Source organism: Bubalus kerabau, chromosome 6, assembly GCF_029407905.1.
Source record: "Bubalus kerabau isolate K-KA32 ecotype Philippines breed swamp buffalo chromosome 6, PCC_UOA_SB_1v2, whole genome shotgun sequence".
Classification (NCBI taxonomy): Eukaryota; Metazoa; Chordata; class Mammalia; order Artiodactyla; family Bovidae; genus Bubalus; species Bubalus kerabau.
The window spans coordinates 84,796,413-84,818,525 of NC_073629.1; the positions used below are offsets into that span (position 1 = coordinate 84,796,413).

Sequence of the window (22,113 nt, forward strand, 5' to 3'; positions counted from 1 at the left end):
ATGAACAGGGTCAGAAGAAAATCTGATCTGCAAGAAGAAGCCACTGTTGTCAAAACACACACCTTCACACCTACCACTTTATCCCATGTTTAAATAACCCTTTGAGTCCTAAGCAACAGTAGTGTGTGCACGTAATATTTTAAGTGGAGAAGTTCTCTCTCAGCGAGGGGTCTGGATGAGACACACATGCAAGGTCACCAGGCCGGCGGTGACTGCGTTCTGCCAACACACACCTTACCAAGAGGCCCTGGCACGGGCTTTTGGAGGTGACCTGGCTCGGACAGAACCTACCGTCACTTCCCCTGAAGAACCCAGAGTTCTTTCCACTCAGGGAAAGTGCTTTCAGACAAGAATCTGATATCAATCATTTCTATTTGGAGGAGAATTAAATCAGTGTGTGCTCACTCTCTCTCTCAAAAGGCTTTGCATTCAGAGGTCTGGTTCCCTTTAACCAACAATAGACATGATCCACTGCTAAAAGAATCTTCAAGCAATTGGGGAAAGACTTGAGAATTTTTTTAAATACTTAAAAAATAATCACAAGGGCAAATATCTATTTTCCGGACATCCTGGCAACCATCATGTTAAGGAGCCACAGTTTCCACCTTGAGAGGCAGACTCTGCTTGTTTACTCTGTGAAGTATAATGATTCAGTGCTTAAGCACTTTGTCCATGGAATTCTCCAGCCAAGAATACTGGAGTGGGTAGACATTCCCTTCTCCAGGGGATCTTCCTGATCCAGGGATCAAACCCGGGTCTCCTGCACGCTGGCAGTTTCTTTACCATCTGAGCCACCAGGGTAGCCCCCTTTAAGCAATTATCAGTTCTTAAAACACATCAGTGAACCAAGTGCCTAGCCATGAGAAACATTTAAAACCATGTGAAGACAATGAGATCTACCTATTGCCATAGATTTTGTAAAGATCACAATGTCAATTTCTCTAGCTTTTGCAAATTTTCTGATAGATTAGAAGCAGGTTTCATCATGGATTATCCCGAATAATTTTCATTAACTTAGACATTTGCATTAGTTTCTCAGCTTCTAGTTAGTGGACCCTAAAAGAAGCTATTTTATCAAATCCTCTATTGCATCCACGTCCCTAACACTGAATGTCCCTTTATCCCCTGAGTCCTCCTGCTGAAATTCCACATGAAAAATACTACAACTAAGAGCCATGAAAATCTTTCTTCCCTTGAGGAATGGATATGCATCATCTCATAGGTAATGAGAATCACATAATTAATCACGGGTATTTCTCTTTTTCCTTTGGCTGCCAGGAAGTTTAGAAACAAGCTTATGGCTCAGCACTATTAACAATGTAGAACAGCCGAATAGAATCTTTTTCAAATTTAATTATCTTTCTACCTTAATTTATGTATTTCCCAGTCTTCATTTTTTTACTTGCTTATATTTTCCACTTTACTGTTTTCTTTGTAAATAAGCCTTCCAATCTTTATAAAATGGAAGTTCATGTATATACAAATGAAATTATGTTAGGTTAGTCAAAAAGTTCATTTGGCTTTTGCATAACATCGTTATGGAAAAACCCAAACATTTTGGCCAACTTGGTAAATATATACACAATCACAAATTATATACCCACACTTATCTGCAAAGGTAACAATTTTATAGTATATTTTCATGAAAAAGAACTATTACATGAAACAGAAATAAAATTAGCGGCACCGGATTATTCATTGTAAAGAATTATTTTAACAAGTACAACAAATCTCTGTGGGCTATCTACTAATCTATAGAAATAGTTATATCACATTTTAATGGCATTTTCTGTACTCTTATTTTACAAATGTGGATTTAGAGTTCTTGGAGTCTAATTTCTAAAATGCATAATTCTCAAAAATTTCAGACAAGTGACACTTCTTAAAAATTCAATATACTTTATTCAGACTCTAGTGAAATGGGTTTAGATCTATTTGAATATCATGTAATTATACTTAGAAGAAGCCCCACAAGATATCCCATGAAATAATGCAAAGGAAGCTGTTTTGTAAAACTCCAAGGTATAATACAAATGCTGGCAATCATTGCTATTATCCACAGCTTATAAAACATGATCATCAGAGGTGAGCTGTACATTTCTGCTAAGAATGCTGAAACATGTGAAGATAGCCTGCTCATTGATTCAAATTTTTTGTAAGTCCCAGACTTTTAACAGGACTCTACAAAATAAGGATATACTTAAGAGTCCTCAGATATTTGAAGACTCTTTGATCTCCCGAGAGTGGGACTCAATATTTAATTTTAAAGTAGTCTTCATATGCAACTGAAGTAAAAACTCTCATCCATTAGGATAAGAGAGAAATATAATCTCAGTGAAGTTATTTGCTGGTTTGTTCCTTTCCTTCTGGTTATTAAATACAACCATGCTATTCACTAATAATCCAGGAAGCAAAGAACTAAGACATTAGCCAGCTTGTGTTCCAAACTAAAAAGAGGTTAAAAACACAGCATTGTAATACAAACACAGCTTATAAGTACAGCGTGTGTGCCTACTGTTCTGCCATTTAAACTTTGAGTAGCTGTACAAACAAGTCTATCTTGAGGAAACAGACTGGGTAATTTTCCATTCCGACTGTTTGAGATTTCACCAAGAGCTTCAAACTTGCAGAAGTCTGTGTTGCCAGACATTTTCTTCAAATTTGTTATCTATAGTTCTCTCCATTAAGATTTCCCTTTAACAAAAATGCTTTCATTAAAGGTCGTGCTTTAAGTGAAAACTTTTCTTGCATAGACATAGAGATTAAATTAAAAAGAAAAATTAAAGACACAGTGGCCCCATTTGGGGAACGTAAATTAAAATTCTCTTCTCCACAGCTTCAAACAGACAAGATCAATCTTTCAAACACTTGTGTCTTTCAAAGTTCAGAGGAAAGGAAAGTACAATACTAGTCAATGAAAAGATCAAGACACAAAACTGATGTAACAGCAGTAAATGCTAACAGTGATTGGAGGGATCTTTTGAGACTTTTGACATGATGGGGATGTGTAAGAAAAGGAAAACTTCACCACTTAGTATGTACCTAGAGAAGACCATCTTCTCTTGGCTTCTGTAAACTCACTGGGACACTAAGGAGCTAGTGTCAAGCAATGGGGAAAGTTCTATTATATGATTATTTTGGGCTTCCCAAGTAGCAGAGAAGGCAATGGCAACCCACTTCAGTACTCTTGCCTGGAAACTCCCATGGACGCAGGAGCCTGGAGGACTGCAGTCCATGGGGTTGCGAAGAGTCGGACACGACTGAACAACTTCACTTTCGCTTTTCACTCTCATGCATTGGAGAAGGAAATGGCAGCCCACTCCAGTGTTCTTGCCTGGGGAATCCCAGGACGGAGGAGCCTGGTGGGCTGCCGTCTCTGGGGTCGCATAGAGTCGGACACGACTGAAGCGACGCAGCAACAGCAAGTAGCGTTAATAGTAAAGAACCTGCCTGCCAATGCAGGAGATATAAGAGACACATGGGTTTAATCCCTGAGTCGGGAAGATCCCTGGAGGAGGGCATGGCAACCCACTCCAGTATTCTTGCCTGGAGAATCCTATGGCCAGAGGAGCACAGCGGGCTACAGTCCAGGAGTTGCACAGAGTCGGATACGACTCAAGTGACTTGGCACACACACGATTATTTTAGATATGCATGAAACTACAATTTCATAAGCTTCAGGTCTCAAAATGCTCAAAATACCTGCTCTATAAATACAAGTGAGCACGTTTTTAGAGTGATTTTTATTGTGGAGAAAATAAACTGGATCTTATTTCCAAATTAATGCAGCCATGTTGAACAGAGGGCTTTCCCCAGTATGTTGTAAGTTATCAATAACTAAAAGAAAGTTCCTGGAGAAGGAAATGGCAACCCATTCTAGTATTCTGGCCTGGAAAATTCCAAGGACAGAGGAGCCTGGTAGGCTACAGTCCATGAGGTCACAAAGAGTCAGCCATGACTGAGCACAAAAGAAAGTTCAATTCATTTAAGAAGGGTAATGAGGTATGGAAATATCATTTTAAATTAATGGATCCCATTTTTTGAGCACTGGATATATACCAAGCACTATGCAAAGAATCTTCTATGAATTATCTCATTTAAGACTCTTAACAACTATGAGGAAGGTATTGTTACCTCCTCTTTGTAGAAGAGTAAACCAAGGCTCAGAGAACAGTTACTTATCCAGGAGTTTAGCTAACTAATGGCTCAACCAGGAATGGAGCACAGTTTTCTGAGTTCTTAATTCAATGCCTTCTCCAGCACTCTGGCTAGTTGAGTGATGGGGTGGGCTTAAGCCAAATTCTGAAGACAGTAAGCCCTCCAAGATATGTGAAATGATAGCATATTTGGTTTCCCCCACAGGGAGAACCTCAAAGGGGAGGCTAGTCATCCCCGTAGACACTTTGCCTTCTGTTGCCGCTCATTTCACCTTGCACAAGTCATACCAGATGATGGCTATTTTCAAAGTTCACCATAAACATTCAGACCACACAGTGACTCTGGCGGCTATTTCACTGATCTGAACATGCCTCTTCCTTCTTCCTCCTCACTTTTCTTCTCTGCTGGGTGAAATCTAACTTACCACTCCTTGTCTCTAAAATCTGAATTCAAGCATTCTCTCGCCTATGTCTGCTGAGCACTTTGTCTGCTTCCCTCTTAGAGCACTTTGCATATTTATCTTGTGTTATTATTAGGAGTATACATGTCTATCACTGGGAGGAAAAAAAGTACATCTCTTAAAGGACTGCATCCAAAAACCTTGGCATCACCTGTGTGTCCAAAAAAGCACCCTGAACATAACAGGGACTCAATAAATGTTTCATGTGTAGTTAAAATAGGAAACTTAGGTTCCACTACTATAAACACTTCTATCAAAGAAAGGACTATTCCCAAAGGAACCAGGGAGTATTTTTGCTCACTCTTCTTTTTGAAAGGATTTTTCAGACAGCCTATCACCATTCCCAGGAAGGTAATGGGGCTCTTTTTCTGTTTAGGAACCAGTGGTTTAAGTAATGTAAGCTATGGATCAGTGGTTTGCAATGATGGGGCTGATCGAAAGACAATCACACTCAGCATTGCTAAGGTTAATGGCATTGCCTCTTACGGAGGAAATACAAAAGTGGAAGATAGGGAAGAAACCAATAAAAACATTTACACACGCCTTTAATGGTATGCAGAGTAGAACCCACTTAAATGAATACCAACTAATGAAAACATCTTGAAAAGAGAGTGATTTTTAAAGAAACCTTTTATCTACAGGTCCTATATTTAGAGAGCAAACCTTTTAAATGAATCCAGGGTAAAAAAGGAATTAAACTAGTAATTGTTGTGATTCATTGTGGTTCATATAACTTACATCAGGCCAGTGAAATGAATGAACCATTTAACAAAGGAAGCTCTTCTCCACCAATTTATGTCATATTTGTCAGAGTATAAGTAAGAGCCTCCTCAGCAGGTACCACAAAGCAAAAAAAACCCCAAAAAACAAAAAAGGTCTTGGCAATGACTAAACCTTGCTTGTTCTGCTGTACTTCTATATGGGATGAGTTGTAGACTTTTCTGAGAAGGTGTGGTGAGAGAATTTGGCTCAACCAGGAAAATGCATGAAAACAAAAAATGTACCACAGTGCTCCCAATACATACTGGATATTTTCTTCTATGAAACTTATTAATATTTTCTTTTTTAAAACAAACTTTGATATCTTGAAGACACAAGTATCTGGTAGTCAGGGATTATTAGTGGGTAGAAATGGAGGCTTGAAGGCAGAGATAAAGTTGGAATTAGAAGATGCTTAAAATTTCTTTCTGAACCTTAGAGATAATTTGTCAGAGAATTTCAAGTCTCTGCTTTACCAATCTTTCAGACCAGTGGCTTAAGAAAAAGGATGCTAATATTTCCTCTTAAGATCAGTAAATACACATAGGAATTACTGGAAACAACTATATCCCTGTAACGCTCACGATTCGCCAAAACAACAAATACACAGAGTTAGAGCCTATTTTGTCTCTGACCTGATTGTTTCAGAAAAAGAAAAGTTTAAGCAAAAGCCAACTAAAAGTGTAGACGCACTTTTAGAATATACTCAATGCAAATAAGAAAAGGGACTGGGGATTCAAGGGAGCTTAAGACAATAAACCTGAGTCAATTTGAAATCAAACACTGATATATTGACACAGTCTGAAGGTGCCTTCGATGCATTCTGGACCAGCTGGAATATCATCAGAAACTGTGGGCTTCACGTATCTGTTTGTTAGGGCTTTTTGAGGTAAATTTGGATGTTTACCTTTTTAAAAATGATGTTCAAAATGTTAGAATTCCAACTTCATTCAGAATAGTACCGGTAAAAGTGGTGCCACAATAGATGCAGACAGAATATCTTTCTGTAGGTATGGGGGGTGGGGGGAAGCCATGTGCCAAATAGTAGAATACACTCCCCACGGAGAGGCACATTCATTCCCCATGCAGCAGCTTTAAAACCATATTTACTTGAAACTGAGCACTGCCGGACTGAGAGGAAAAAAATATGAAATATACTCAGTAGCCTCCTAGCATTTTCCAGGGGATCAAGGAAGGAAATGAAGAAATTCCTGATGACCTGAAGTTATTACAACAGCTCATTGTATTATACATGGCTTGATTGCTTATAAAGTGCTTTCAGATACATCATCTGATTATACTTTTACTAAAGCCTTGGGAGAGAAGAAAGGCAAGAATCACCTGTTTCCATTTCACAGATGAGGAAGCTGAGACACAAAAGCTTAAGTACATTTCCAGGGTCAGTTCAGAAGTGGGAAAGTCCACATGCAAATGTTTTCAAAAACATTTCACAGCCAGGAAGGTGACAAAATTAGGGGTGTCCCATCCCTCTTGCACCCATGCACCTGTCAAAGCTCAAATCAGAAGATTGGATTTTTCCTCCCAAAACCCAGCTTCCTCTACTAGGAAGAACTGTCAAGCTCATCACTCCTTCAAATTTCATGCTTGCTCTTTACCCTATAGGAAAAGAAGAGTGAACAAGAGAGAGACCAGGTCTTATATTTATGCTTCTCCATAAAGTATAGTTTAAGATGCTTCTTAAAATCCCATGAACTGGCCTTTCTTGTCATACATGTACTTGCTTATTCCATCTTATTCTTGTCTTCCTTTGCTCTGCTCAATCTCCCATTGCAAAGATCCCTTCATGTCAAAGTCAGCTTGGCCAGGCGACACGCCATTTGTCTCACACTGCGACAAGCTACACCCAGCTCGGCCTCACACAAGATTTTCCTTCAGAGTGTGGGAAGCTGACGGCTGCGGGCAGGTGAGGATGGCAGTGGTGGGGAACAGAGCGGACCGGCAGATGCACAGCCCCAGCCAAGTCCCAGGGAAAACCGCTCCTCCCCGACCGGCAGCAAACTCTCCACAAAAGCACCTTGCTGTGTCCGCGGACCGCCAACCCCAGAGGCTCCCACCACAATCCAGCAAGCACAGCTGCAAGTTGCTTGATGACCATCAAGGCTCTGAAACAGGAGGAAATGGGCTGGGAACTGCGCAGGGCTAAGCGGAGGCCCACCAAATGCAGATCAAGTCATCTATCACCTTCCCAGCACCAGACTTCTCTGGAGAGCTTGTGCTGCAGGCACACCATGCCAGACAAGAGCAGTACCCTAAGGCATCGGAGAGAGTCATTCAGTTCTGCACTTACAACTGGTATTCATCCACACGCACACTGGATGGTAGGCTCTGCACTAAAGAAAAAATGGTGGATGATCAGGGTCAAACAGTCCCTGCCTTCATGGGGTTTACAATCTACTTTATAATGAGGCTGGCCTTTGCAGACGTTATTCCCAGAAGCACATAAACAAGTGAGATGTGAAAATTGCCATAATATGATTCGAAAATCTGAATGAATGACTCTCAAATAAACTTTACAACTTGGAAAGTGAAGAGAACAATTTCGATAGCCTTTCAACTAACTATTGGACTTCAGTCTATTTGGGGGGCGGCGGGGAGAAGGAGAAGCCTAAGCAAGGCAGAGTGATAATAGAGTAGAAAGAATTTTTGATAGGGGACATAATATTCAGGGTCTCGGGTCTACTGCTAATTCATGTGTTATCTCAGGCACATCTCTTTACTTCTCTGGGCTTCATCAGCCCTGTAACTAATGCTTGGAACAGTGTCAGGCATCCAGCAGATGTTTAATAAATAAATATTGGTTGACTAGATGAACAATGCGTGAAGGTTTAGTGTGAATATCTCTGTGGTTCACTGTAGATGTTAGAGATAAGAACAGTCAAACAACGTAGATTCATGCAATTTTCTTACATCCCCAATGACGCACCAGAAAATAGTGTTAAGGGGCTGAGTGGCCCGCAGGAAAACATGGGCCTATGACTGCTTGTAATACTTTCTCACTGCATCCTTCAAGCTTGAATTCTGTGACAATTTAAACTCAACAAAGAGCCTTTTTCTGATTCCAACCCAGTAGGCTAGTTCCTTGGCTAGCAAGTTCAGTGGTGCCATGCTAAGCCCTTTCTTCAATATTTACAGAATAAAAGGCAATTTGGGGTTTAGCTTTGAGTGCATCAGATTTTTGACAGCTTGGAAATGTCATTCTCAGAGCAAGGACTTTTCACACGCACAGAATTCTGCCTCTAACTGTTCTATAAATGCAAATGCAAATATCCTTGACCAGAAAACCTTGAGCATCATGTTCTAAGAATGTTAGTGAGATTACATGAAGTTCTTTTTAACTGTATTAGTTTCCATCCAACATCTCCTAAATTGAATTAGAGTAAAGTGGGGGAAGGCCTAGGTTCGAAAGGTGGATGCCAAAGAAGTCACATTTTAATTTTGTCTCTGTCTCTCATTTACGGATGCTTTCTATCTGTCAGCCAGGAAGTCAGCAAGCTTCACTCCAAGGGAAACATGTTGGATGACTGGCCATCCAAGAATTAAACATGATATGACTATCGTTATTAAAAACTGTTCAGACACACAACGCCTTAGTCAAATTGAGCCTTACATGGTGGATCAAATGTTCTCTTTGCTTAATAAGGATGCTATATCTTTTCTTTCACATATACAGAAGCTGAGAATCCCATTTATTATCAAGAGCACTAGCATTCTTTGATTAGGAAAATATATTGGTGGTACATTTCTTATTAACAAAGGAGACCCTCTAAGAACATCAGATTGTAAAATTCAAGGAAATTAGATACAGTGAAACTCCTCTGCATTTAGAACTAAACAAAAACAAGAAGGGTTTCGCTGGTGACTCAGTTTGTAAAGAATCCGCCCGCAATGCAAGGAGACCCAAGCTCGATCCCTGGGTCGGGAAGATCTCCTAGAGAAGGAAATGGCAACCCACTCCAGTATTTTTGCCTGGAGAATTCCATGGACAGAGGAGCCTGACAGGCTGTAGTCCATAGGGTCGCAAGAGAGGGACCCAACTTAGTGACTAAGCCACTACCAAGAACAAGAGGCAGCTCAGAGAGGAGAGGGTAAGGGAGAAAGAGAGGGCAATGGCAACATGGCACAGCCGCCCCGTGTTTTGAGGAGCAGAGTGTGTAAAATCAGTATGAAGTGGCTTGTGTATTCTGAGAGCTCTCGCCCCCACTCCATTACCATACAACTCCACCAACCTCAGCAACTCAGATAAGTTCTATGTGTGCACAGAACAGAATTATGGAGAAAAGGCTCATCCCAACATCTAGGGCACAGGCCATGGGAGAGGGCGTTGTACAGCTTGAAAAAAGACCTATCACTTAAACTAACTGCAGGTGTAGGAACCGAGAACCAGAAGGGACCTTAGCCTGAAAGCCCTCCCAGAAACAAGCAGAAACACTGGGTGAGGTTCAGATTGTTTCAGAGTGTGGAGTGGAGGTTTGAGCTCATTCTAAGGTGCAAGAAAGTTATAGGCAATATCTAGGAACATACATACATTTCAGTATTTGTGTGGAATGGAGGTTTGAGCTCATTCTAAGGGGCAAGAAAGCCACAGGTAATATCTAGGAACATACATTTCAGTATTTAGGTCAAATGTTTAATAAAGCTCTTGTATGAACACCTATAGCTTAACTATTGCTGCTTCTTGCATAGCTTTTATCATTTGTACCCATTTTCATCACGGACCCTAAATACCTTCAGGAGATCAGTCAAAATTCATGGCAACTATTTATTTAAATAGTCATCTTCCTTATTAGAATATATGTTTGATGAACACTGGGCTGCACCTCATTTATCTTTATATTCCCATTGCCTAACACAAGGAGTAGCAACACACTATGAATAATAAATATACAGATGACTAAGAAAAGATGAATTGGAAAGGGGTGGAATTACTTTTAAATATATATTTCCCTGAAAAGACTTTGAACTCCTAAAATGGTGGTTATCAGGGACTAGGGGTGGGAAAATGCAAGAGACGTTACTTCAGGGTGCATATATAACTAGTGGATAAGTAAGTCAGGAGCTCTAATACACAGTATGGTGATTACAGACAACAATACTAATATCATGCACATTCGACTTGCTAAGAGACTGGATCCTAATTGTTCCCCGCACTGGAAAATGATAACTGTGTAATGCCATAGACGTGTCACCTAATGCTACAATGGCAATCCTATTGCAGTGTAAAGGTATCAAACCAGCTTCAAACATGCAAGATGTTATACGTCAACTATATCTCAGTTTGAGAAAAAGACTTTTTCAAGGGTACAGAGGACAAACTAGCGGTTATCAGCGGGGAGAGGAATGTGGGAAGGGGCAAGATAGGGATGGGAGTGGGAAAAACTTTAAGCTCCCGAAGGCAAGATCCATGCATTCACTCATTTGTTCACTCATCATTCACCCCAAAATATTTATTTGATTGCCAGATACTATGTTTGGAACAGAATTCTTTCCTGCAAACATTGATTTCTTCCCCCAAGGGTAGTCTATTCTACATCATCTAGAATAGCAATGTCCTCAAAATACGTATTACGGAGACCGGAAGTAAACATTAGGGCTTCTATTTATCTTTATTTTGCATCTTCTAAAAAATAATGACGCATTTGTTATTAATAATGCCATCTCCCTCACTTGGTACCTATGTCAGATTGTCACATGTGACCCATGGTATATAACATTATCCCTAGGGAAATGCGGAATTCTGCAAATCTTTCTTATTGGTTTAATTTTAAGCATATTGTGATATATTACTCTTTACATTAGCTGATGTTCAGCTGAAACAAGTGACGAGATTGTCTAGTTTTAACTGATTAACCACCACTGTCCCATCATAGGTATATCACCACCACCGTCATTCTCTAACCTCATGTTTGCCATTTCCCTGGGAAGAAGGGGCAGGACATAGGGAAAACACATTGAAATAATACAATTATTGTACTAATAATACAAATTATTTGAGATTATTATCACTGCTGAGTGTAAAGCATTCCAAGACATTTCAAAGCACCTCACTGCTTTGTACAATGCCAGAGCCTTCCCCAGAAAAGCGAAGCAGCACTTCCTCTGCCACTCACTAGCTGTTGACCATGAATCTGTGCCTCAGCCTCCCCGAACCTCATCCTCTAGGTCTTAGATTAGGTCAAATTAAGACAACACAGTGCAACAATTTAAAGTGCCTAGTACACACTATTATTCTACTGAGGTCAGTTTTCTCACCACTCCTATTGATGCACAGAATCCACAAAGGAAGAGCTCTGAACCCAGAACACAAATGCCCAACACAACAATGTATGATTAGGCGACCCAAACTTTGTTAAGCTACTGTATTCTGAAGGTATGATGTCCTGGGTCAATTTATATAGAGAAGTGCTACCCAAGTCTCTTACTTTGAGAGGCTTTTTCCCGTGGCCCTTACTATCAATTCTGCTTAGACAGAAGTGAGTTTAATAATATCTGTTGAGATGAATAAAAGGATGCATTATGGAGATGATGAGCAGCCCTGGGCACAACTCCTCTTTATTGGCTCTTCCTGGTACCTGCTTTTCTCTTTTCCCCTCTCCTTCCAAAGGGAAAGTTAAAGGCTATTATTAACTACTGGTCTACCACAGAGACTTCTGTATCTTTTCACTGTTAAAGACATCTTAAAATATTTTCCCTCTCATGGAGCCTATCTCTCAAAGTATTTAACTTACCATCTTTACTAAATACTGGATCATTTATCTCTCTTCCATCTTTTATTAGATGAATTCAAACTACAACTGCCAAACAGGTCTCTCTCTGTGTTATATGACCAGTGAACTCACAAAGTCAAAAGCAAAAATTGTCAGCCTATGCATCTTATTATCTAGGGAAAAATACACAATTTCTTTTAAGATTTTTTTTCTTTTACTCCATTCAAGAACCACCAGTCGGTAACCACTGGTCAGGAACACTGCTGGCGCCTGTTGAATTTTACTTATATATCTTTCATGAGAGCAATATGCAAATCTACTAGAACTCACTACACATCCATGTCCTGAGCACTGCTACCTTTAGAACTGACTGATGCTCTGACAAGGTGACTCATCCCTTCTCTGTATTAAAGATCTTACTTACAGTCCCAAACTGTAAGAAGGCATTAAATTGAAAAGCTTTCAGTTTGGACAGCATTTGCAATTTTAAAAGATAAACCTCTCTAAGGAGTTAACATGATCTGTGAATGGGGGACATGCTAGGAATCAGATATCCTAATGAACTTTGTCTTACTCACTTGAAATGGAGAATTAACCAATTCTTTTAAATAATTCAGAAATCTAAAATCAAAGGGATGATGTACAAATTTCTATTGTCCTGCACAAAAATGGGGAGTGGAAATAAACTCCTTATTTTTATGTTTTCAATAAAACTACATTCCTACATCTTTTCCAAGTGAAATACTTTCAAATTTATTGGCAGTCATAATTGTTTTACGCCATCCAACAAATACAATGGCATCTGGTATAAACACCTTACAACTACTTTTATACACTCCACCTTCAGCACAAAAATCAAATGAAAATTCAGTCCATTGTTTAAAAATCTTCACTCTTGACCCATATAAGAATAGTGCTTGAGATTGTAGGAAAAAGAGTAAAAATGTTCATATGAAAAATAAGAACATAATTTTTCCAAAAGAATGTAATTTTGCCCCCAAAATTAAAAACAAGAAAACGACACATTCCAGATTGCCATCTAGCACAGAGTTTGTTTCCATGAAGCAAAGAGGTGGATGAAAGAAAGGTAGACTACCCTTTATTGTGTATCTCCTATGAATCACTGCAAGTTCTGGGCAATTTATACATACACACATCCACAGAGATATATCCATATACATAATCTGCATAGAAACAGTCCTTTTAGTTCCCAGGATTAATTAAGCCTGTGGGTGCCTGAGTAAGGCTGAGGCAGATACCTAAGAGTATGAGATGCCCATCCTAAAGGAGCGAACAACATGGGGAAGGAAAGGAACGAACACCACTTAAGCTCAAAACAAAACAGCAACTAACATACACTTCCTGAGGAGGTGATGGCATCCCACCTTATAAATGAGAAAACACAAGTCCAAGAGTTTGCCCAAATTTACGTCATCAATAAGTTACAGGACCAGAGTTTGAATACTGTTCTTTCTATAATGCAAGGTCATGGTTAAGCAATTAGCTTCTGACATGTAAGTATGAAAACTCTGTCCTGTGAGTACCCTTTCTGCCTTCTTAACTGTGGGAAAGCCACCTAAATTCTTTTGTGTCTCAGTTTCCTCATCTGTAAAATGGGTACACTAATAATACCAATCTCCAAGGGCTGTATTAGAGTGAAATAAGATCATGAATCTAGAACTCTTGGCACAGTGCCTTGCTGTGGTGGCCCTAAGAATGAGCCGCTCACATCACATGTGACAAGAAGCACCACTGCCTGACAACTCCAATCACTCCCCTCTGGATTTACTACCATGTTTGTTCCAGAGAGCTTCCTCCAGGCTCCCAGCAAATGATTAAAGAGGATACTAACGCAGACTGGTTCCTATGGGAAGACAAAATAAACTTTATAACAAGTGACTGGCTCAAAGACTTTCCACTGGCCTGTACAAAACTTTTCTTCGAAGCTCCCTCACATCTAGGATTCTTCCTCTCCAATCCTCATTCCTTTCCTCTCTCCTCTCACAGGTATCAGATCAGTATTGCAGTCTGAAGCCTCTGCAGCCAACCTGGCTCCCTCCCTTTATAGCTCAAAGATTTTAGCCCCCAAAATCCATTCCCATCTAATTCTGTAAGGGCATGTTCTTCTTGGGAGACCTAACTACCACACCAGCACTTGGAAAACCCACAACAAATGTGAGCTATTATCAATAGCATGACTGTTGCCAGCAAATTCATTATTTTTGTCATTACCTGGCTCCAAAGCCCAACACCGTTTAGCCCTCATTTCCAAAAGTGCTTTCCTTGAATCTGTGGACATTATCCTTTCTTTAAGTTGGAGGGTACAAAGACCACATCATGTTCTTATAACACATTCAAACATGTTTTGTCACAGCTAGTGAAACAACCTTAAATGAGAACATAATATATATTTAGATTCCTGTAGAGCATAAAGAAAATAGCACCGTCTACTTTCAAGTCAACCTAAAGGTCTTTTCTCTACGTTACTTTTGAATGTGGACTTTTCCAGTGCTGTGTGATTTGACTGATTTTCTACTTTCACCATCTTTCATGAGGCAAACAGTCTGCCAATAACTAGGACTTGCGACAAGATATACTTCCTTTGAAGAAGTGACTCACATGATGTCCCTATGCCTTACTCAATTACAGTTCCACTAATTAAACTTACACACTGACCTGGATGGGTTGAATGGCTCTCAACTACAGTATTGTACCTACTGACTATGCCGCACAAGTGGCTTATTGTTCCAAGACAACGACTGGGCTACCAGCAGATGCAGAATGAATGGAATTTAAGCAGTTGAGTCATTAGAACTTCGCGATACTCTTCTCAGGTCTCATTTCCAGCAGGTTAAACTCCAGTGGTTTGACCCTTTGTGATCACTGAAATCATCACAGACTAATTGAACCTTTTCTAGTACTGCTTTTACTGCTGCCCGTGAAACCTCCATGGGAGCGTGCCGAGAACTAGGACTGGTGGCCAGATAAAATACGTGACTTGGTTTAGATAAACAAGTCCTTTTTTGTAATAAATAGAGCCCATGTAATACTAAAATAATTATTTGTTGTGGTTCTGCAAAGCAAATTTAACTTGGTATCTTGTGTTTTTATTTGCTAAATCTAGCAACAATTGGGAGGAAAAAATATCAAGCTTCGTGGTCATGGACTTGAGACCTGAGGATTTACAATCTAAACAGAGTCCTGAGATAAGGGTTAAACTGCAGCCCCACAGATTTAGATCTCCATTAAATGAAAAAAAAAAAAAAAAAAGAATTGTTTGCATGAGAGAGTATGTGAAGCCAAATATCCTATGCAAGTGACTCTGTTTTCAGTAACGTATGCATAAGGGAAACCCTTTCGGGATACTAAAAGATACTGCCATGGCAGACGACAGTCTCCTTTGACAATGCTATGAATTAGGCCTTTTTGCTTTGTTCACCACTCAACATTAAGTATCTAACACAGCGCAAGGGCTCAGGGCATAGCCACCACATCAAGAAATGAATGGATTTGGTATGTGCGTTCCTTTGTCAAGCATATTATAGTTTATCAAGTATTTGCTATGTCTTTCCTTGGCCAACAAAGTTCAACATAATTTGGCTTCCTGCTAGCCCTGTTGCCAACTGCTCTTCTTTCACTTATGTACCACAAGCCACCCAAACCCTGACTGTTCCTCCAACATGCCTCTGGGTGTTTCCATTTACCGTTCCCTCTTTCTAGAAGAGAAGTCCCAAATATCTGCTTAGTTCTCGTCTTTACTATCAAGTCTTAGCTTAAAAGTCAACAGGTCCAAAAGGCCTTCCCTGACTACCTTCTGTAAAATAGTGCCCTATACTCCACTCTTTAGCCCTTGTGTGTACATGCGTGCTAAGTCACTTCAGTCCTGTCCAACTCTGTAGCCCCCCAGGCTCCACTGTCCATTGGATTCTCCAGACAAAAATACAGGAGTGGACTGCCATGTTTTCCTCCAGGTGATCTTCCTGTCCCAGGGATGGAACCATATCTCTTTTGTCTCCTGCACTGGCAGGGGGTTCTTTACCTCTAGTGTCACCTAGAAAGCCCCGTTTTTCTTTATCTAGCTTTGTTTTTCTTCATAATATTTAACATCACTTGTTATATTATGTGTGTTTTCTTCCAGCAGAGATGTTACCTGTTTTACTCAGTAAATCTGGTTCTGAGAATACATCTGATAAATATTTGCTGAAAGAATGAATGCAGCCTTTTTCCCCTTACTAGATTACCAGGTCCTCCAGCACAGGAAGTCTGATCCATCTCTGTAGTCCCTCAATGCATCTAGTATATAGTCCAATGTACCCAGCAGATTCTTAATAACTATCTGGGCTCCCCAGGTGGCTCAGTGGTAAAGAATCTGCCTGCCAATGCAGGAAACAAAAGAGATACAGATTCGATCCCTGGGTTGGGAAGACCCCCTGGAAAAGGGAATGGCAACTCACTCCAATATTCTTGCCTGGAGAATCCCATGGACAGAGGAGCCTGATTGGCAGCATTCCATTGGGTGGCAAAGAGTTGGACATGACTGAGGGACTGAGCAAGCAGATGACTTATAAGAAAATTGAGGTGCAGGTCTTTAAGTGGCTTGGACAACTGATTTCTCCTTAGCAGATGCTCGGTGTCAGGCTTATAATGGCAGCTCTCCTTTGCTAATCCCACCTATTCAGAAGCTGTGATTTGGCTTCTATTTGTTCATCTCTTGAGTTTACAAATTCAGCTTGCTGAGAAGCTCTCTGGTTGCAAAATACCTACAGAGATCTAAGAAAACACTGACTTTCCTTCATGGAGAGATTGTTGGAAATCTATTCCTGTTTTGCTAGGATTCACCACCACATCCTTTATACTTCTCTCTTTGGATATTCGCCATATGATGCCTGTGGATAAGGCATATGAGACTCCCCTGTTCTCCTTGGGTTAAAATCAACGAAGTATAGAACTTAACAACTGAGAAGTAGCAGAGTAATCTGCTGTAAACACTACCCCTCCCCCCACCTCGATTTGCAATTTGCACTATCCTAGTAGATTTCCTTAACTAGGCAATGCCAAGGGAACAGAGTTGCCTGGAGCTGAGTGAAACCTGAAGAAGAGAAAAAGAATGAGGAAGCTGGAGAGGGAAAAGGTGCCAAAAGTCCTTGTGGCCACATGAATTTTTCTAGCAGACAACTAATCAATCTGGATTAGCGGCTCCAAATCCCCAAATAAATTATTTATATTGCATTCAGTTTACTAATATGATCCACAAATGGATAATTCTTTCCCCAAAATGATATACAGGATTTAAATCAACAAATTCACCCTCAAGTGTCAAATCAGACCCTATTATGTGTGGCAAAGAGAGCTTATACACTATTCCTGACCCAAACTCGCCTCCCTGATAATTCACCACGTGGACTTTTCAATGACAGACAGAGGTACATGAAGCGACCACTAGGAGTGCACTGCAGGTCCTTCTGAGAAAATCTGCCACAGGTTCTATCAGGGCCTGTCCAGGGAAAAACCCAAGGAGCAGAGAGCAGTGCAGATGGCACCGCCGCTGACCACGAGGTGCACCATCCTCCACAGCTTCTCCACGTCACTGTGATTTGATGGCGGCCCCTCATTTGATTTCTTTTCTGAGCCCAATTCAAATATGAACAGCATTGCTTCCTGTTTTGAGAATCGAGATCTATGGATATATGTACACAATCCCATATAAATTATAAACAAACACTTAAAATCACTTTTCTATTTGATGTTTCTATTCTGTTACATCCAAACAGTTGTTTCTCCTAGACCACGAGTTATAGACACAGAACAAATTTGAGGAACAGAAAGACACCCCTTTATGTATTCTCTCCTCTATACAGTTTATGCCTGAGGGACTGGTTGGGGGGACAGGGTTGCGGGTGGGGGTAGGGAGGGTTGTGTCTGGAAGAGACCACCCAGCCAGTCCTTTTCAGAATTTGGAAATCAGGGGAATAGGAGTCTAATCCATTCCTTATTTTGGCTACTAGCCAACCACTTGAAGTCTGTTCACCTAGTTAACCTGTATATGTAGACAATAAAATACCCCTAATGTGAGAAGTAAACGACTTTTTTAAAATGACAAATTTCCTCCTCCTCTCTTCAGTTGAAAAGGCTCTTTTACTACCCTGGATCCTGTGGTAAATAAAGCTTGGAGTACTCATACTGTGTTAAGCCTGTGGGGGAAGCCTCCAGTCTCACCTGGTACCTCATCTTTCTAAATGCAAGATTCAAGAATTTACTTTGTTTGGAGGCATTTCTAAAGAGCCCCTGCAAACCATGATGGATCACATTTGCTAACAATATTTAAGAAAGCACAATTCACCTGGCCTCAGACTGACATTTTAGATTAAACCAAATTCTAGTTCCCCAGTCTCTAAAACAAGATGGACTAGCTCCATCTCGTTGCTGAAAATTCATCAGTCAGAATTTAATTACACAGATCTGGAAACCAGAAGGCATTTAGGTTTTAATGTTTCCCTGAGTTGGGACCTTTACAATATTTAGAATATTGATCATTACTGTTATTGCTGCTATTTTGGTGGTCACTCTACTGTGTCTGTCCCTGCAGGGTTTTTGGAAAGAACACTGCTGAGAATAACTGTTGCTAGGTAATTGTAAAAGAAAGTCATGCAAATTATGAAATATTGACAAGCTTTATTTACAAGTCAATGGTGCTAGAGTGCTCCTGCTTTCCCAATAAAATGTTAACTGTTCAGCTGTGCACTGCCTTCAAAATTCCTAAAATGACACAACTAAAATGACCAATAATCAAAATAGTTCCTGAAACAGCAGTCCATTCAGTAGCAAGAAACAATTCTTAGCATTTAGAATTATGAATTTTATTTTACCTTCCAACTATGTACTAATATTATATATCATACTGCAATATATCTCCCATATATTTGAGGAAGTAATGAGAAAAAAGTTAAAGCAGAAGGCCTGAACTTTGTAATGAAAATATTATCAGATAAAAGAATGTTTGTCCAAAAGAGAAATATAAATTTATATTTCTTAGCTCACCACCAAGTTACAGAGTTAATCCTGCATACAAATCTTAAGTCAGGAAGTCAATACCCTTGGAAGTTATTTCATAAGTACTGAAATACTCAAAATACAGAAATGAGTTACTAATGAAAGTGAAAGTGAAGTCGCTCAGTGGTGTTCGATTCTTTGGGACTCCATGGACGGTAGCCTACCAGGCTCCACCGTCCATGGGATTTTCCAGGTAAGAATACTGGAGTGGGGTTCCATTTCCTTCTCCAGGGGATCTTCTCGACCCAGGGATCGAACGCGGGTCCCCTGCATTGCAGACAGATGCTTTACCGTCTGAGCCACCAGGGAAGCCCACCAATGAAATACTAACAGTTGAAATTCCCTGTTCATCTAGCAACACTTAGCAACAATACCTAGTTTGGTGATACAAGATGTGAAGGATATAAACAAAGATGCTGAACATGAACACAAGATCCAACCAATACTCCAGGGTGATTTTTGAACTGGCAGATAGAACTGGAAATTTTCAAAATCTGGGGCAAACATCATGATTAATGGCTTTCCACTGATGGCAAGTGGCCCACCTGAGAGTTGATGCCACCAACACACACGCAACTACCAGGTAGATGAGGAACAGCCAACATGATTAAACCTAAAGAAAATTATCTAAGTACCAGCTCTAATTTCCTGCTATAAATATCACATTTTTAAAACCACTAAAATGAGATTATTATTATTTTAGCAGTTTGTACAAGTGATGAGAGATAGTAAATAGGAAAAACAAACTCCAATCAAATACATGTGACACAGCTTTTCTTCTTCTGGCACAGGAACTGTACGTGGTCTTCTCTGGTTTTAGTTAAGGGTGCGTGCACAGGGAGTCCCCGCTGGGGGTGTGCTTTCAGAGTGCCAGCGCTGGACGATGCTCTTCCCTCAGTCACTGCCTCAGTGTGGCCCCACAGAAGTGTGCCTGGAATTAAGTAGGAGAGCTATCACATGAGCCTCTCCCTCATCAATGCATGACCTGTTGCCACACAGAACGCAAGCTTTGGAGGACTGTTCACAGGCCCTGTAAATACCGAGGAAGCACTGCAAGTATTCTGTGCCACAGATACTCTTTTTAACAGTAGCCAAAGTACCTCCTGGGAATTCACAAAGGTGGTATGAGTAGATCTTCTAAGTCACAGTCTAACAGATAAGGCTTTAAACCTTCAGGAGCTCTTGAAAAACCAGAAAGGGGATTTCTGTAACATGCAAAAGGATTAAATGAATGATAACAGTTAGGTTGAAAACTTGGTCGGATTCCATTCTTTATGGTCATCAACTATAAACGAACAGGATGGTATTTCATATCTTTGATCACACCTGCTCATTAGGGTGGGGTGAGGGTGGAGTTACAACTTGATCTACTCTGTCCATTAGAAGAGCCCCGAGCTTTGGCTTCCCAGCACTATTAGTCATATCTGTGTATGTATGTCTATTTGTCATACATGTACATCTATACAACTTTCCCCCACAACCAAATTACATTTCAACTTCTTCAGGGTTTTTATTTTTTCTTAAAAACCTCTTGGTAAATCAACAGTGAGCAAATACTCAAAAACTATGTACCACTGCAGAAGTTTCCCCCATTCTCAAATTAGATTTTCAACTTCTCCAGGGTTTGTTTTTTTTCCCCCTTGGTAAATCAATAACGAGCAAATACTCAAAAACCATTTGGGGACAATGACAGTTTATTTGTCTACCTATTAATTTTAATAAATACTAGGTATGTGTCATGTTCAAAGCATCTGCAACTGGTCATGAATTCCGCCCATCAACAGCTTATAGTTTTTAATAAGAGAGATTCTATGTGGTTTGTGCCACGGAAAAATTCAGCCCAAATTAAAGACATCTAAGTGAAGTCCCTTCTTTCTAAAATAACCTTCTTGGGCATTCATTCTGAAGGCCCTAGCAATTCTGCATCACTTCTGTAGTTCTCAACTCCTGAGAGGGAAACAGAATATGAAGAATAGAACTAAACAACAAAATAGATAGGCCACTATAGGGATTATGGACAGATTTAAGAGACTAAAACCTGACATTTCAGAACAGGGTAGGTATCTACAGAAGATATCTCTATAGAGTCTTGGTTTATTGCTGACACTCTTTCTCTTTCTACTCCGAGTCTCCCAGCTTGTTTCCTTTTGAATATGTGTATCTCATTACAGATCCAAGCTTTAGCTGGAGAGTCCTGATAGTTATCTTTGAATGCTTACTATGAACCCACATTATGCTGTTTCACAGGCATATCCTCATTTTGTTACTCAGGAGCTAGGATCTTTTAGTGTTCCTATTTTACTGATAAGAAGACTGAGATTGGGGCGACACCTTACTCAAAGTCCCCCAGCCTTCGTTTCATTTGAACTCAGGCCTGTTTGACTCTAGAGGTGGAGTTCTCAATCATTACATTATACCAGTGTTGAGTTTCAGTGATTCTGACATTTTATCTCTGGGTTTCAGATAATTCCTTCAAAATTCCCATGTAATACTCTAATTGGACAAAGATTTGTTTTCTTTTACAGTTGAGTCTTAAGGGAGTACAAGAAAAGAAAGCAAAAATTCTGTAGAAATAAAGAGACTAGTTGGGCAGGGAAGAAACAGCTGCATCCACTTTAGGTGAAGTTACACGGCCTAGTTTATGGTTTTGGATGAAACAGCATGTTACCATTTGTCTATTCATTCTCCATGGTTTACTAGGAAAATACCATTCGTTTCCCATTACCTTTCTCTTCAAGAGCTAGGATAAAAAGAATACTATTTCCTCTCGAATATATACATAAAGAAGGAATAATGAGTTCCCACTTTATTTGAAGATCAGAGTCTGTCACTTCTTCATCCACCAAGATTTCAAAAGTCCTTTAAGAGTTTTGTTGATACATTTATGAGTGTTCTCTTCTTAAAAATGAAACAAACAAACAAACAAAAACCTTTCAGGAACTCATCTTCCATAATCTGGGG

At 40.0% G+C, this 22,113-nt stretch overlaps 1 protein-coding gene across 9 annotated transcripts in view; it reads right to left on the reverse strand.

Annotated features, from left to right (window-relative positions):
- The window catches only part of NFIA (nuclear factor I A), a 400,419-nt gene that overhangs the window by 168,417 nt on the left and 209,889 nt on the right, over positions 1–22,113 (reverse strand). The window contains exon 4 of one of the 9 annotated variants that reach the window (XM_055585666.1): positions 1–20,083. The exons of the other annotated variants lie outside the window; for them this stretch is intronic. Coding sequence (XP_055441641.1) covers positions 19,905–20,083 — 179 coding nt within the window. The 3' untranslated portion in view covers positions 1–19,904. The remainder of the gene's footprint in view (positions 20,084–22,113) is intronic. 9 annotated transcript variants of the gene reach the window in all.